Raw genomic sequence first — 15,277 nt, forward strand, 5'->3', positions numbered from 1 at the left:
AAGACTGCTTTCTTCCATTTGCGCAACATCTCTAAAATTAGAAATATCCTGTCTCAGAGTGACGCTGAAAAACTAGTTCATGCATTTATTACTTCCAGGCTGGACGACTGTAATTCATTATTATCAGGATGTCCAAAAAACTCCCTGAAAAGCCTTCAGCTAATCCAAAATGCTGCTGCAAGAGTCCTGACAGGGACTAGAAAGAGAGAGCAGATTTCTCCTGTTTTGGCTTCCTGTTAAGTCCAGAATTGAATTCAAAATCCTGCTCCTCACATACAAGGTCTTAAATAATCAGGCCCCATCTTATCTTAATGACCTTGTAGTACCATATCACCCTATTAGAGCACTTCGCTCTCGCTCTGCAGGCCTACTTGTTGTTCCTAGAGTATTTAAAAGTAGAATGGGAGGCAGAGCCTTCAGTTTTCAGGCCCCTCTTCTGTGGAACCAGCTTCCAGTTTGGATTCGGGAGACAGACACTATCTCTACTTTCAAGATTAGGCTTCAAACTTTCCTTTTTTTCTAAAGCATATATTTAGGGCTGGACCAGGTGATCCTGAATCCTCCCTTAGTTATGCTGCAATAGACTTAGGCTGCCGGGGGATTCCCATGATGCATTGAGTTTTTCCTTTCCAGTCACCTTTCTCACTCACTATGTGTTAACAGACCTCTCTGCATTGAATCATATCTGTTATTAACCTCTGTCTCTCTTCCACAGCATGTCTTTGTCCTGTCTTCCTTCTCTCACCCCAACCGGTCGCAGCAGATGGCCCCGCCCCTCCCTGAGCCTGGTTCTGCCGGAGGTTTCTTCCTGTTAAAAGGGAGTTTTTCCTTCCCACTGTCGCCAAAGTGCTTGCTCATAGGGGGTCATATGATTGTTGGGTTTTTCTCTGTATCTATGAAGCGCCTTGAGGCGACTTTTGTTGTGATTTGGCGCTATATAAATAAAATTGAATTGAATTGAATTAAGTTTATTGTTAATTAATAAGAAACTCCAGACGATTCCATTCTGAGCTGAAGAAGCTTCTGATAGGTTAGTAGAGTCCATGTGAGTAAACTGGTGGCACACCTGTGGATGCATATAAGGCAAAACACAGAGGCTGTTTCTGTGTCATGGGAACATCAAGAGATGTCAACCAAAACACCAGGAGAAGAATTGTGGAGCTCCATAAGTGTGGCTCAGTTTTGAATACAATTTGGTGCCATTTGCAATTAAGAAATACAGACAGTTTCTCTCTTTACTCTTAAAGTTAACAAATATGTTTTTTATATTTATCAATCTAAAAAAATAAACATTTAGTCTGATTTGATGTTACAATTAAAAAAGTGTTTTTATCTGAAGAGTACATAAATATCTGGTTTCAACTGCAGTTGAAACCAGATATTTATGTACTATGTATTATCAAATATACACTGAAAAAAGTGATATTGGCTCCTTTTAGATATAGCATATTTTATTTTGGTATATCTTTTTAATTCAAATGAGTAATTCCTGTCTACATATATAATTCGAGTAACTCCAGAATACATTCCCTGCGTTTTAATCCAATTAATTTTAGTTAATTAAATGTAGCTCAAAATGCTTAAGTATGTTTTTCATAGCCTCCTGCTGGGCCATTTTGCGCATGCGTTAGGACAGGCCACCATTTTGCGCGCGGACTGAAAGCAGACGTTTTGTGTGCTGCAAGCGGGCTCAAGTTAATCACACAACTTCGTGTAAAGGTGGACTAGCTTTGGTAAGTAAACCTTTTACGGTCGTTTTTGTTTTATTTTTTACCTCAGTCAAAGCATGTTGACTCTTTAAGACGTGTGCACATGGAGAAAGAAGTCTAAGTAGTTGTACACCTCTGAACTTTGTCGTGATTTGACTTAAGCTAGCTATGTGCTCTATTAGCTACTGCTCTATTAAAAGAGTAATTTAAAACTGCTACGTTAAATTGTCATGTTTTTAGCTTAGTTCTGGTGGCACACGTTGTACTAACAAATTATGGAACGAGGCAATTTCTCTGTTGTAGTTAGCTGTGAAGTTCACTGTACAGTCGCCTGCAGTTTTAAGTGGAGAAATCGTCCCTCCCGCCACAACATTGGCATTAAGGAATAGTCGGGCGGGGGAGGGGGCTTCTGAACGCACCTGCACAGTCAGGGGTGCAGTAGGAAATAAGTAGGATTGGCGTTGCACAACGTCTTTTGTGCAGAAAAAAATAATGGTTGAAAACTGTGGAGGAGAATAACTCAGTGGTTGTCAATAATGTGAGCTCAAAAGGCACTGAGAGTGATGTTTGTCAGAACTGAAATTAACTCAGAAAAGAAGTTGCTTCACTTGATAGAGCTGTTGAGTGCGAGACCTGTCAGCGGTCTGGTTTAGCATTTAAAGCCTCGCTACCTGCTTCCAAACCGCTGCATTTAATCTCAGAGAAAACTAACACAGAGAAGTAAAGCAAGTGTGTAAGTTCATCTCTGTATGTTTGCATAGTATTTCCATGCTGAGCTTAACAACCGATGTATGGAGCCACAGCTGGACTGGCTGTCAGAGTTTTGTATTGTGGGGGAAAGGAAGCGATTTGTTTCGTACTTCAGCTAGAATGAAAAAAGACACAAAGCTGGAGTTATTCGGTGTCTTCATGCTGAACAGCTAAAACTTCTTCCCTCATTCTCCCCCCTCCCTCTCCTGTTGCTACTTCAATCATAAAACTGATCGATTATCAGCTGATCGGCTTTTCTGTGGCTAGTCCTGCCTCTCTTGTTTGTTAATCGCCCAGTTTGCGCTAGAAAGTGGAAAACGGCAGATAAACAACAGCAGCACGTTTAAGCTTGATAAGCTGTTGCTAGAATTTTTTAAATATTACTTTCTAGTATCCGCTTGTGTTTTCTGAAGGCACAGCCGTGATAGCTGCTGGTCATGATATCAGTTTGTATATGTGGTGAGAGGGAAACATGAAGGTGAAACCAGGAGATGTTTTTACTGAATCATTAGAGCTGAACAGGTAATGAAGAAACAGGTTTACATTTTAGGTGACATGAATGAGTTGAAAGGAAGTTATGAACTGTTTCTGAGAGACAAATAACACCAGGATCCTTTTCTAAGTAGCTGACAGCTGGTAACTGCAGGGGTGGGTCTAGCAAAGTGTTGTCAGGGGGACAGGTAGGGCATTAACAAGGAAAGGGGGGTATAAATAATTTTCTTTCTTATTCTCATTTAAAATGTCTAGCTTTTAATAAATAATTATCTAAATCTTACAAGCAAAGTGGTGATCTGGTTAAATGTATAGAAATATGTTGAATCGAATTATTGTAGGAAAATAATTGTTTCTGTGCATTAAAGTAGATTACGTCAATTAAGCATTATGAGGCAGAGGGTGGGGGGTGGTTTCCTAATATTTTTGCTGGGAGTTGGCAGCCCTATTAGTTAGGTTGTTTAATATTTCTATGTACTGTTTAGAATACCTGAATAAGGAGGATGGTGTAAGTTTTTTTTTAGGTTGATCAGTATTGCTGAAGTATAAAATATTTTGGGTGCAGTGTATTTTTTGCATACAGGTATAACAGAATAGTTTTAATGGTTTTTTTAAACTGAGTATGAACTTATACAAAATGCAGCAAAATATTTATTTAAAAAACCCAGTTTTATTTATTATAAAATACACTATCGGATTCGCATCGGCAGATAATCAAAGTTATGATATCGGTATCGGACATAAAAAAAAGTGGTATTGTGCCATCTGTAGTTTTTACAGAGGCACAAGTAAGATTTGTTTTTTTACAAGGGAGTATCATGAAGTAGCTTGGAAATGGTAATTGTTTGTCTTTCTAAAGTCCTCATTTTAATTTTTTGTATTTGTGTTCCTTTTCTGGCAGATTTTCTTCCCCTTATGTGTTATTGTTTATTCGAGGAAACTGTGTTATTTTGGTAAGTACATGCAAATTCTGTACATATTTATCACGACAGTATTGCATTGACAAGTTTATCTATCTCATCTTAAGGGTTCTTGTGATTATTAATATTGATATTAATTAATATCAATTATTACATATGATTAATATAGTTTAAGAAAAGATGCCTCTATATTTTGTAGTTTTTTTTTTTTTTTTTTTTTAATATATAAAGACTAGGGCGTAGAACACTGATTCCATGTGTTGCCAACAGTTCCCATCCTTTAGAGAAAATTATTTAAAGTTGAACATGAAAGTTGCTGGCTGTAACATATTAGTTTTTATTTTTTCCTTTTATTTGATTGTTCAATTGGCACTGTTATGGTATTGCTTTCTAACCTGATCAGATTTTAGGTGCACTCTAGATCAGTGTTTCCCAACCCTGTTCCTCAAAGACCTCTGTTCTGCATTTTTTTTAGATGCCTCCTTGCATCGCCACACTGATTTGAACTAATGTTTAGCCTAATTTCTTCAAGTTGTGCACAAGTCTGTCACTGACATAGTTAATATGTCAGGGTGCACTGAAGCAGAGAAACATCAAAAATATGCAGGATGGGCATCCTCAAGGAACAGAGTTGGGAAAAGAATGCTCTAGATCAGGGGTGCTCAATCCCATTCCTCGAGAGCTACTGTCCTGCAGCTTTTAGATGCATCCTTGTTCCGACACAGCTGAATCAAATGAATGGCTTGTTATCAGGCCTTCTCCAAACTTGATGGCATGCTGAAGAGGTGATCAAACATTTGATTCAGCTGTGTTGGAGTAGGGATGCATCTAAAAGCTGCAGGACAGTAGCTCTCGAGGACTGGGATTGAGCACCCCTGCTCTAGATAATACAGCCTACAAGCATACTTCTAAGATGCATCCATTCTTGTAGGTTAACCACGGCTAAAGTTTTCTTTGTGTAAAGTACTAAGTGTGTTTTTTGTTTTTGTTTCAAATTTTCTCTCTTTGTTTGTCCAGTTTATGTGGAAGTGTAAAGACTGCAGTGCAGAAGTTTCTAGACGATCAGAACTTCTTAAGCACTATATACTGAAACATAGTCATTTTGGGCGTGGCCATCACATTAAGTGCCTATATCCTGAGTGTCCATGTCTTTTAAAGACTTGGAATTCACTTCTGACACACTTGTCAAGGAATCATAGCAATACCCCAGAGCACTCTGACAAATTTACAACTTTTTCCTGTCAGTTATGTTGTTGTAGTGAATTAGGAACAGAGCGTGAATATTTTGTGCACATTAGCCGTCATTTAAAAAACAATGAGACAGTAACATGTATGTTTAAAGGTTGTGACTACAAATCAAATATTTACAGTACCTTTAAGTCACACAAAAGTTGCAAGCACAGTTTACACTCGCTGGTAGACTTCAAAGAGGATATTGTCAGAGGATCTTTTGCAACTGAAACTGCAGAGCATGATGCTTCAAATGCTGAGGAATTGTGGGGTGGCGAACAGCCTGTTGATTTAGAGACATCAAATGATCATGAAGACGTAGTTCAGCTAAAGCTTGCGGCAGTGTTATTAAAACTAGAAAATATTTTTCACGTTCCAAGTGCTGCAGTTGATGAACTTTTGGAGGAACTTCAGTATTTGTTGGGCACAGCATCTTTGTGTACGGCAGCAAAAGTTATCCAAGACACATTGAACAGTCACAGCTTGCAAATAGACCAGTCAGTCATTGAAGAACTTGCATCTGCACTGTGTACATCTCATCCTGTGTATAAATCGGTAGGTAAAGGTTGTCCCCTAGCAACATCCTTTAAGCGCAAAAATTTCTACAAGGAAAATTTTAAAGTTGTAGAGCCTGTAGAGTATGTGTTGGATGAAAAAAATAAAAGAACATTTCAGTATGTTCCAGTTTTAAAGGTTTTACAGCAGCTTTTCAGTGATTGCCACCTTCTTGCTAAGGTTTTGGATGGTAGTCGCATAACAGAACAAAGTGGGGAAGAAGTGATTTACAGGTCTTTTAGGGAGGGGTTGTTTTTCAAAGAAAACAGTTTTTTATCAGCAGGTGAATTGCGAGTTTTACTGAATTTGTATATTGACGATTTTGAGATTTGCAATCCACTTGGCACTTCCCGTAAAAAGCACAAAATCTGTGCCATATATTGGACTCTTAGCAATTTACCACCTGCTTGCCATTCATCACTGACTTCCATTTATCTGGCTTTACTCTGCAAGTCTGAAGATGTAAAGACATATGGATATGAAAAGATTCTAGAGCCCTTGTTGAGTGATCTTGTTACTTTGGAAAGTCAAGGGATTTTTATTGCACATCTTGGAGAATTTGTCAGGGGCACAATACAGTGTGTCATAGCAGATAATTTAGGAGCACACAGTATTTCTGGATTTATTGAGAGTTTTTCAGGTGAATACTTTTGCAGATTTTGTGAGGCCAAAAGATCTGATATTCAAGAAACAGAGGTTAGTTCAGGTGTGTTTACTCTGAGAAGCAAAGAGACACATGAAATGCATGTAAGTTCTGCACAGAGTTCTGCAAAACCATGTCACGGTGTTAAAAGACGGTGTGTTTTCTCTGCACATCTCTCCCATTTCAGTGTTTGCAGTGGATATCCTCCAGATATTGCACATGACATATTTGAGGGCATATTACCAGTTGAGTTGGCATACTGCCTGAATATCTTAATTTTGAAAAAATATTTTACACTTGACAGCCTCAATGAGTCCATTCTGACATTTCCCTACAAATGGGCAGACAAGAGTAATCGCCCTCATGCTATTCCCAGGACTTTCATGCAGAACAAAAGCATTGGAGGAAATGCTCATAAAAATTGGAGTCTCTTACGATTCCTTCCATTGTTGGTAGGACACTTGGTACCTCCAGATGAAACAGCTTGGCAGGTAATTTTGGACCTAAAGGATATTGTTGAACTAGTTGTTGCACCAGCACACACAGAAAAATCAATTGCTTTCCTTGAGTCTAGAGTCTCTGACCACAGATGTAGGTTGAAAGAGCTGTTTCCAGGACTGAAGCTGTTACCAAAACATCATTTTGTGGAGCATTATCCACAGATGATTAAATTCTTTGGGCCACTTGTTGGCATGTGGACCATGAGGTTCGAGGCAAAGCACAGTTTTTTCAAACAGGTTGTTCGTCACACACGGTGCTTTAAAAATGTGCTACTGTCACTGGCAGTGAAACATCAGTTCATGATGGCATACCACTTGGAGTCTGTCACAACTGTAAGGCCGAGCCTAACTGTCTCAGCTGTTTCTACTGTCTCTGTTGACATTCTGCATCATGATGTACAGCGAGACTTGAAGATTAAATTCCCTGATATTACCCATATTCAGCTCACAAAGAATGCTTCTGTGAATGGAACAAACTACAGGCCTGGCATGATTGTAGTTTATGGCTCCTCTGCTGGATTGCCTGAATTTGCAGAAGTTGTCCAAATGGTTGTTGTGGAGGAAAACCTGAGCTTCATTGTCAAAGAGATGGGTGCCTGGTATAGGGAGCATTTTAGAGGTTTTGAACTTTTTCCCACATCACACATCTCCCTCGTTGATCTTGGTGCCTTGGTAGACCAGTACCCCTTGGCAGATTACAGGATTGGAGGCCGGCGAATGGTCATACTTAAAAGATTCATACATATAGAAGGTAGTAAATGTTGTCTTCAATTGCATGTGTTCAGTTGCATGTGTTCAGTTGCAGTTATCTTCATGGCAACAGGAGGGGTACCACAAATGTTTAGCTTATTTTTAATAAGGATTGGATACTTCCCACAAGGGTAATATTTTTTTTTTTCCATTACATTTGAGTTCTTTTGGCCAAACATGCCTCATGTTGTCATGTGTCTTAAAAAAACATCATTGATGATGCTCAAAACATTTTGATAAAGGATGAATTGCAACACATACCACTAAAAGCAAAGTGACACTTTTTGAGGATTCTGGCTGACGTATGCAAAAAACCCAGTATGAAGCTATAGAATAAAATTAAATAAACTGCTTTTTACCCGTAAAACCTGTGTTGCAGTTCTGCACTCTTGTGCTCCCTAATAAAATTATTCAATGCAAAGTATTTTAACTTTTTTTTTTTCTCCTAATGTCTTTAAAAATCAGATTGAAGAATGGCAGAGCAGCTGAAGCTGAGAGTCATTGTGGCAGATGATGATTTTAGGAGACTTGACGTTCCATCTGGGATGCCAAGAACTTTGACTGATCTTCAGAGCACAATTTGCCAAGCATTTGGAATTGAAAGAGACTTTCGTATTCAATTCATGGATCCTGACTTCAATAATGAGTTTATGAACATAACATCAATGCAAGACATTCAAGACCGAAGTACAATCAAACTTGTGTACATGGCAAATCTGGATACAAGTGCATCTTTGTCAAAGCAGTATCCCACACAGTATCCCACATGCAAAATTGACCTCAGCCTAAAAAGGCTGAGGTCAATTTTTGTCCATTACACCCAGCTGGCGAAACGGATGACAGTCTAGAAAACATCAGGGTTGAGCTTTTGACCGACGTCAGACGAAGAAACAGTGCCTCAGATGTAAGACAGAAGATGTCAAGAACATTTTCCTACCGTAGACAAGAGGTGGTGCAGGGAAGTCCAACTGCTGGGGAGTTTAAAGCTAGGTGGCCTGCACTTTTCCAGATTAATGAGGTAAAGGCATGCTTTTTTTTTTTTTTTTTTTTTTTGCTGAGTGTTCTTTTCAGTAATTCCTTATGTTATACATTAATTAATCTGGGCCACTTGGATTAAGACGATCCCTAATATAGGTATAAAGAGGCTGGCATTTATAGTGATTGACCTGTGTACCGTACAGAGTATTTATTTGAGCAGCACTTAAAATACAAGTTGTGTATGAAAAACATAAGTGACTTAAAGTGTAGAAACATGAATAAAATAAATTTTTGATTGTTTAAGTAAGTTTGCACTACATATAGGGCCCAAACTATTTTATAGTGAGTTTGATTATTGAAATGATTGATTAATCATCTCAATAATTAATAGAGTGAAATCAGATTATCAATTGTGAATTAACCTAAAACCTTTCATTTAGCTATTAGTTTTTAGTTAGCCTCAGATTGTTAAAAGCATGTGCTAAACAAATGTAAATTAAAAATGTGATGAACAAACTTTGTTGCTCATAAGATAAAAAAAATAAATGGGTCAAGTTAAAACCCCTAAGACCTCTCACCACCGAGAGGTGCTGACCTCACAGGTGAGACACTCCCACCAGCGGACAAAGAGCACAGGAAAATGTGTTGCCAACCACCTGAAACAGACAAATATCTGCTTTTTAAAACCCTTTAAACCCGCTAAATGGACTGATGCCATTCATTTCTTCTTTGATTAACAGTAGTAACATCCTTTATGCACTGTATACTAACCCATATGCTAATCATGCTTTATGAAGTGATGGCAATTACATTGTAGCATTTAATGAAGAAATAACAAAATAACCATACCAATGATTAAGCACCAGTCTTCTTTTTTTTTTTTTTTTTTTTTTTCTCTGTGTGTGTGATACGATACAGGTAAATGCTGAATTCCAGCGTATTACAACACTTCAACTGGAGACGACCTTCGCGGCACAGTTAGACAGAATTACACCTCGGCTGATGACAGTTTTCCAGAAGAAGGGCGGTGTTTCTGGGCAGAAACTTGCCCACCACTTGCAGATCATGCAAGAGGTAAATCTGAATATTGCAAATTCTATTTGGATTTAATTTGTCTTAAGTGGCAAGTCACTGGTGAGTCAAATAAGCCATTTTAGGTGACCGGCCAAGCAATCTAAATTTTGAAATTTTCATATATAAATTTTATTTACTATGTTTGAACTGACTTATGATAAAATTTACTTATTGCGAATGTCAGACATTGTTCTTTTTTCCAAATTGGTTTAATCAGCAACTCTCTTTAAACAGGCTGAAAGTGATGTTAAAGTGAAGAGGGAAGCAGTTCTCAGGGCACTTTGCCTCTACCTTGGTGAAGAGGACGGAAGCCTTATTCGAGAGTACTTGGTAAGTCATTGTTAGCAAGTCATCTATACACACACTTCTTAGATATTTGCACACACACACAAACGACTAGATTGGAATTTAATTGTAGAGTTAATTTTTCTTTTACCTTTTTATTAAATGTTTAGGACATTGAAGGAGATGACATCCAGAGAGACCTGAAGAAGCACACCATGGGCATTTATGTCATCAACAAGGAGGATGGACAAAATGGACATTATGATGACATTGGAATATTTGTTGAAGGGGAGATGGTCATGGACAACATTGGATCTCCGGCCCAAGCTTGTGCATTGATGCTTGGAGTAATCTATGCACTAAACCTAGCCTACCCCAAGGAATTGAGGCACTATTATGAATTCATTCAGAAAGTGTTGATGGGATTGGATGGGAAAAAGCTCTCCCCCAAAGTCCTTGGGCTGAAGAACAAAATTGCTACTGGATAGGAAGATTTCTAAAACCACACATCCATTTACATTTTGTTATGTAAATTACCAATGACTGGTGCTCTTGTGAATAGGAGTGAAATATTTGTATAACCATCATTCGTTCTCACGTTCTGTGTTATGTTTTGATTGAACATTTTCACTTTCAATAATGAATGTTTCACGTTTGGTACATTTGAGTAGCTTGAAGAGCAACTTTGTAATTATTCAGTTTACCGAAGCAATTTTTCTTTATTCCGGTCCTTGATAGCTGCTGCCCTATAATCAGTGTTAACTCACCTGATTTAAAAATAAATAAATAAATAATAATTGCATGATTACCACACTGCAGCACACTGGTAACACTTTAGGACTATTGTTTTGACGCAAGTATGTTAGGTCAGAAAACATGTAAAACATTCAGAATCCTCAAGGAAGGACTAGAATGGAAAGCAGTAAGGAAAACACAAGTTTAGTTTTAAGTCTAATTACCTTATTAAAATGCAATTTCTAAATATGGATCGCAGAACAGCAAGTCTGAAACTTTGGTTAGTTTGTGGATGCATCAGTTTCTAATTGTGATACTTTATACCGCTGGCAGTGTTTTATTCTTTGTTAGAGGAAGAGAAACATTGGTTAACATTTCTCTTGTCTGTTGTTTCTGTTTTGTTTGAATAGAGCTTTTTAAAGCTATTAGTTCATAGGCAAAAGTTTTGTAATTTGTATTATACAAATTACAGCAATTTCCCTTACATGTGGATTCTTATTCTGTTTGCAACAAATTTTGCATTAATAAATGATGTGAAAGAATTTTGTAGTTTTCATTATTGGCGTTATTAAAAAGAACTACAAATCAGGGTAAGCAATATTTTTTTTAAGTAAAATTTACTTAATTGAAATAGAGACAAATTAACAATTTTATTGATTTGAATATAACTTTGGGACATAAGTTTAAAGGAAACAAATTATTCTGGTACACTTAACACAACCTTAGTTGGAATTACTAATATTATTTGACTAAGTCGTATCCACAACAGTTAAGTTAAAGTAGCTTAAAAAATATATGTTGGCTTTACTCGCTTAAATTAAATTCTGTTAACTTAAAAAATATTTCTGGATTCAAACAAATTTATTTCGTGCAACCACTTGTCATAAAAAAATTTAGTAAATTGAACAAAACATTTTTCAGTGTACATGTATATTTGATGATGTTGGTGTTTGGCTTGATTGTCAGCACAAAGAGGGAGAGAGAGAATGAGGACAGAACAGAGATGAACAAGAGCAGGTGAGACACACGTTAGTCAAATGGTTGTTTACCACAAGTATCACCGTATCACAGGTCCTCATGTATCTCGTACCTAGTGTTTCTTTTTAGGTTTGTTATTTTTCAAATTCTATATTTATTAAGTTATGCAGGCTTGTTTGCACAACAAGGATAAATAATTATATAAACTTTTCTCAATCTAAATAGTGGACTTTGGTAGAATTAAAAAATAAGTGTAGTGCAGGTCTATGATGATTTTTAGTGCTACTATCATCTAGTTCTGATTCTGTCTTGGTTAAGTCCTCAGTAGTCCTGATTTTGAACTGTTGTAGTCCTGTTTTAATTCTGGATCAGTTCTGGGTCTGGTTGAATTGGGGTTTAGTCCCTGTGTCTTGATACAGCCCCGACTTTGTTCTGCCTCGCTGCTTAATTAAAAAACTAGTTTAAGGTGTCCTGCACATGTGATATATATTTTTCCCTATATGAAGCCATTTTTTTAAACAAAACTCAAAACAGAGCCAATTAATCTTTCAGTCATTTATAACCTCCCCCCCCAAAGAAAATCCCACATGCATACTACCCTTTCAAATGTCTGGCTCCGCCTCTGCTTTTGTGACAAAAATAATTCATAATTCAATTTAAATAGGCCCCGGGCAATAGTCTGGAAACTCCGGCGATGACGACGTGCAACACTACGAAAGCTGAAAGTGAAAGTAAAGATGCCAGAACGAATCAGCATCTCTCCAAGGTAGGCAGCAAAGAGCATTCTTCATTCTAACTGTGTGTTCAGTGTGTGTCGCTGAAATTGGGTCATCTTTAGCTTTTCTGCGAAATCGGTGTTGCGCGTGTTCAGTTAACTGGACATAGACATGTGGCTGAGCAGTAGCGCTGTGACGCCTGTCAAAGTATCTTGTGCGCAGTGTGACGAGCGAAAATAATGTGAAATTTGTGCAAAGTTGGTTCAGGCATATAATGTGTGCGCCGTGAGCAGAGCGCGTTTTCAGAATAAAGAACATGCTTGAGTTCTAGGTCAGCTGTTATCGATCTGTCGATACACGCACACATCCGAGGGGGTAAATCAGAAACAATCATCCGACTTCAGAGTGTTTTAATCCCGTCGCCGTTCACCGTTAACGATAGAAACACGTACAAAGAGCGGATTCGTGGGTATCATGCCTGCGTGACCAGTAGCGGTTTTTGATACGGGCGGTGGCCCAGGGGTGCATCGTGGTGGAGGGCCAGCGCATTTTAGGATCGGTTTTCTATCGCCCTTTTGTCGGGAGTAAGGGCGCCCTCCGTTTGCGAGGTGCGCCTGCTGCTTGCGGCACAGGGAGGAGAGGGCGGGTCGGCGGGGGAGTCTCTGGCTGGAGCTGCATCTAATAACCAACAAACACGAAAACACCAGACATCATGATACAGACTTATAATTTGCACCGATGTTTTTTCGAAATTCTGTGTGCGAAAAGTGAGCGTGAGAGCCCTCGGTGCGCATGCTCGCTGCTGAAGTCAAAGTAAACTTTATTGTCATCGCCGCTCCATACAGTCCAGAGACGAGACGACGCTCCAGTTACAGCAGTGCAAGTAAACAAACAATAAATATAAGAAGAGTAAGAAAACAAATATACACTTTAGGACTCGGGGTAAAGGGATCAATAACAATTTAAAATTTATAATTTACAGTTTGATGATTTAAAGTCTCACACACACACAACCCGTCGAAAGGGGCGGGGCCGGCTGCTTCCAAATAGAGCGCATTTCATTCCTAATATTGTCAATCCAAGCCCATTATGTATTCATGATTTCAAGGGCATAGATTTGGTTTTGGCATTGGTGGGGACGGAACCACCGAACCCTGCCCTGTTTCTTTTTTCCTTTTTGTTTTTGCTTCTTAATAAAAAGAGGAGAAATATACTTGGTACATATGTTATTCTACATGCTTTTAAACCATTTAAAATCACAATTCATAGTTTTATATGTGAATTATATAATGTTAAATTACTATTAAACAAATGACTATTTTAGGCTTTAGTTCACTTCAGCCATATTCCATATAAATCAGGTATAAAAATAGCTTCAAATACAGTCATGACAATAAAAGAATATGACTTTAAGGACTTAACAACATTACTTCAGTTACACCAACATCTCTGACACATCAACACTAAGGGAACACTGAATGACCTGCTGGGTTTTGTCCATAAAACTACTCATCTCAGATGACCACAAAGTAAAAGATCTCTCAGCAAAATTCTGCAACATTTTAGGCACTACTGCCCCGATTAACTCAGTGAGCTGGGATGTTTTATTCCAAACATGAACTACTGTTACAGCAACAGACATGGACTACTGGTGTCCCACACAACAACTCAATGTCCACTATGTGAAGCAGCCAACCACATGCCTGCTCCTCTCGTTAACTGAGATAAACTGCTGGCATATTGGTTTTCCATCTATACTGTCCAGCCTCTCCTGGTGGACACACAGCAGCATTGTTTAATCTCATTTGAGTCATTGCTAACCTTACCCATCTTTTTAGTCTTCTGAGAGCACTGAAGCTTCTTACAGCCTCAGTACCTGCGTTTTATCCTCAGATTAAAAGTATTATTGTGTGCTTGATGTGCCTCAGCTTTGGCCCTGGCTCCTCCCCTCTGACTGCACTAGGACATATTGTCATCTGACAAAATAACACATGGATTCGTGCCATATAAAAAGTGAGACATGTCAATTCAGATTCTTTGTCAAACATACACTAATGAATCAATTTACATCAGCAGCCTAACAATTGTCATGATAATAAATACTAGTTAATCTGTAGCACCAACTCATCAGTCACCTGTGACCTCGCCTCTCCACCTCTGTCTGAGCTACAACATGGCAGAGCTGCCTCTGTCACCTGATGAATAACAGTGAGACACTCCACATACATGCAGTCACACATGTGCTTCAAATACAGTCATGAACCATCAAGTCATCATTTCACCTGTGATCTTGTGTCACCATTACTCCCTGAGCTTTGTGTTGGTTGGAATATTTGCAAAATCATGACTACCTCATGACATTTTGTCTCAAAAATTAACCCTATGAATATGTCAGCACCATTAGGATGAAATTATTGTGTCACCAACATTTTAACGTTAGACATATCATTTTAACAGCCTCTGTAAACTAATATCCTGGCTGCTCGAGGCTCCGTTTTCTCTGACAGTTTCAATCAAAATTAGAAATGCTGCTCTGAGACTGAGAGAACTAATAGTGCCGCCTGTTGTGCAGTTAGTTTCCAAAACACGTTATTCATGGTTACATACAATTTTAGACTGATGTGGGCCAAAGCCTAGCATAGCCTGTAACGTTATTATGACACATTTTATGAGTGAACTTGGCTTTAAGTGACTTACAGGTTTCTTTGAAAAATACTTTCTTATATCCAGGTTCTTCCTTTTTGCTGCCGTCCTCCTCTCCTCCTGGCAGCGCAGGTTTGCTGCAGAGCTCCCTGAAAGGCACAGCCAATCACATTGCCATATTTGTCACATGACGTAGGACTCCAGTAGAGAACGTAATTGAACTCTTTCTGCACCGCTGGGTGAATGAGATGTCGACAGATCGTTTTTTTTTCTTTCTATTGGGTTTGTTTTTCTTTACTCGAAGCGATCAAATTATTGG

General features: G+C 38.4%; 2 protein-coding genes across 4 annotated transcripts in view; both read left to right on the forward strand.

The window, feature by feature from the left end:
• The first annotated feature begins 1,422 nt into the window (after positions 1 to 1,422).
• Positions 1,423 to 11,124, forward strand: LOC113021425 (uncharacterized). Of its 3 annotated transcripts, XM_026166079.1 has the most exons (6): positions 1,423 to 1,733; positions 3,853 to 3,904; positions 8,015 to 8,567; positions 9,446 to 9,601; positions 9,836 to 9,931; positions 10,057 to 11,124. In XM_026166079.1, exons 3-6 carry the CDS (start codon positions 8,466 to 8,468, stop codon positions 10,372 to 10,374), a joined length of 672 nt encoding a protein of 223 aa, XP_026021864.1. In that variant the 5' UTR covers positions 1,423 to 1,733; positions 3,853 to 3,904; positions 8,015 to 8,465; the 3' UTR covers positions 10,375 to 11,124. The 3 variants fall into 3 exon arrangements, 2 of the variants coding, with proteins under 2 accessions (XP_026021864.1, XP_026021866.1); XM_026166081.1 differs by lacking the exon at positions 8,015 to 8,567; XR_003272296.1 differs by lacking the exons at positions 1,423 to 1,733; positions 3,853 to 3,904 and having other exon boundaries at positions 4,746 to 8,567.
• A 1,144-nt stretch (positions 11,125 to 12,268) lies between these two features.
• The window catches only part of LOC113021426 (mucin-5AC-like), a 41,785-nt gene continuing 38,776 nt past the window's right edge, over positions 12,269 to 15,277 (forward strand). Inside the window, exon 1 of the mRNA XM_026166082.1 lies at positions 12,269 to 12,365. Coding sequence (XP_026021867.1) covers positions 12,294 to 12,365 — 72 coding nt within the window. The 5' untranslated portion in view covers positions 12,269 to 12,293. The remainder of the gene's footprint in view (positions 12,366 to 15,277) is intronic.

The sequence above is a fragment of the Astatotilapia calliptera genome, chromosome 4 (genome assembly GCF_900246225.1).
Source record: "Astatotilapia calliptera chromosome 4, fAstCal1.2, whole genome shotgun sequence".
Classification (NCBI taxonomy): domain Eukaryota; kingdom Metazoa; phylum Chordata; class Actinopteri; order Cichliformes; family Cichlidae; genus Astatotilapia; species Astatotilapia calliptera.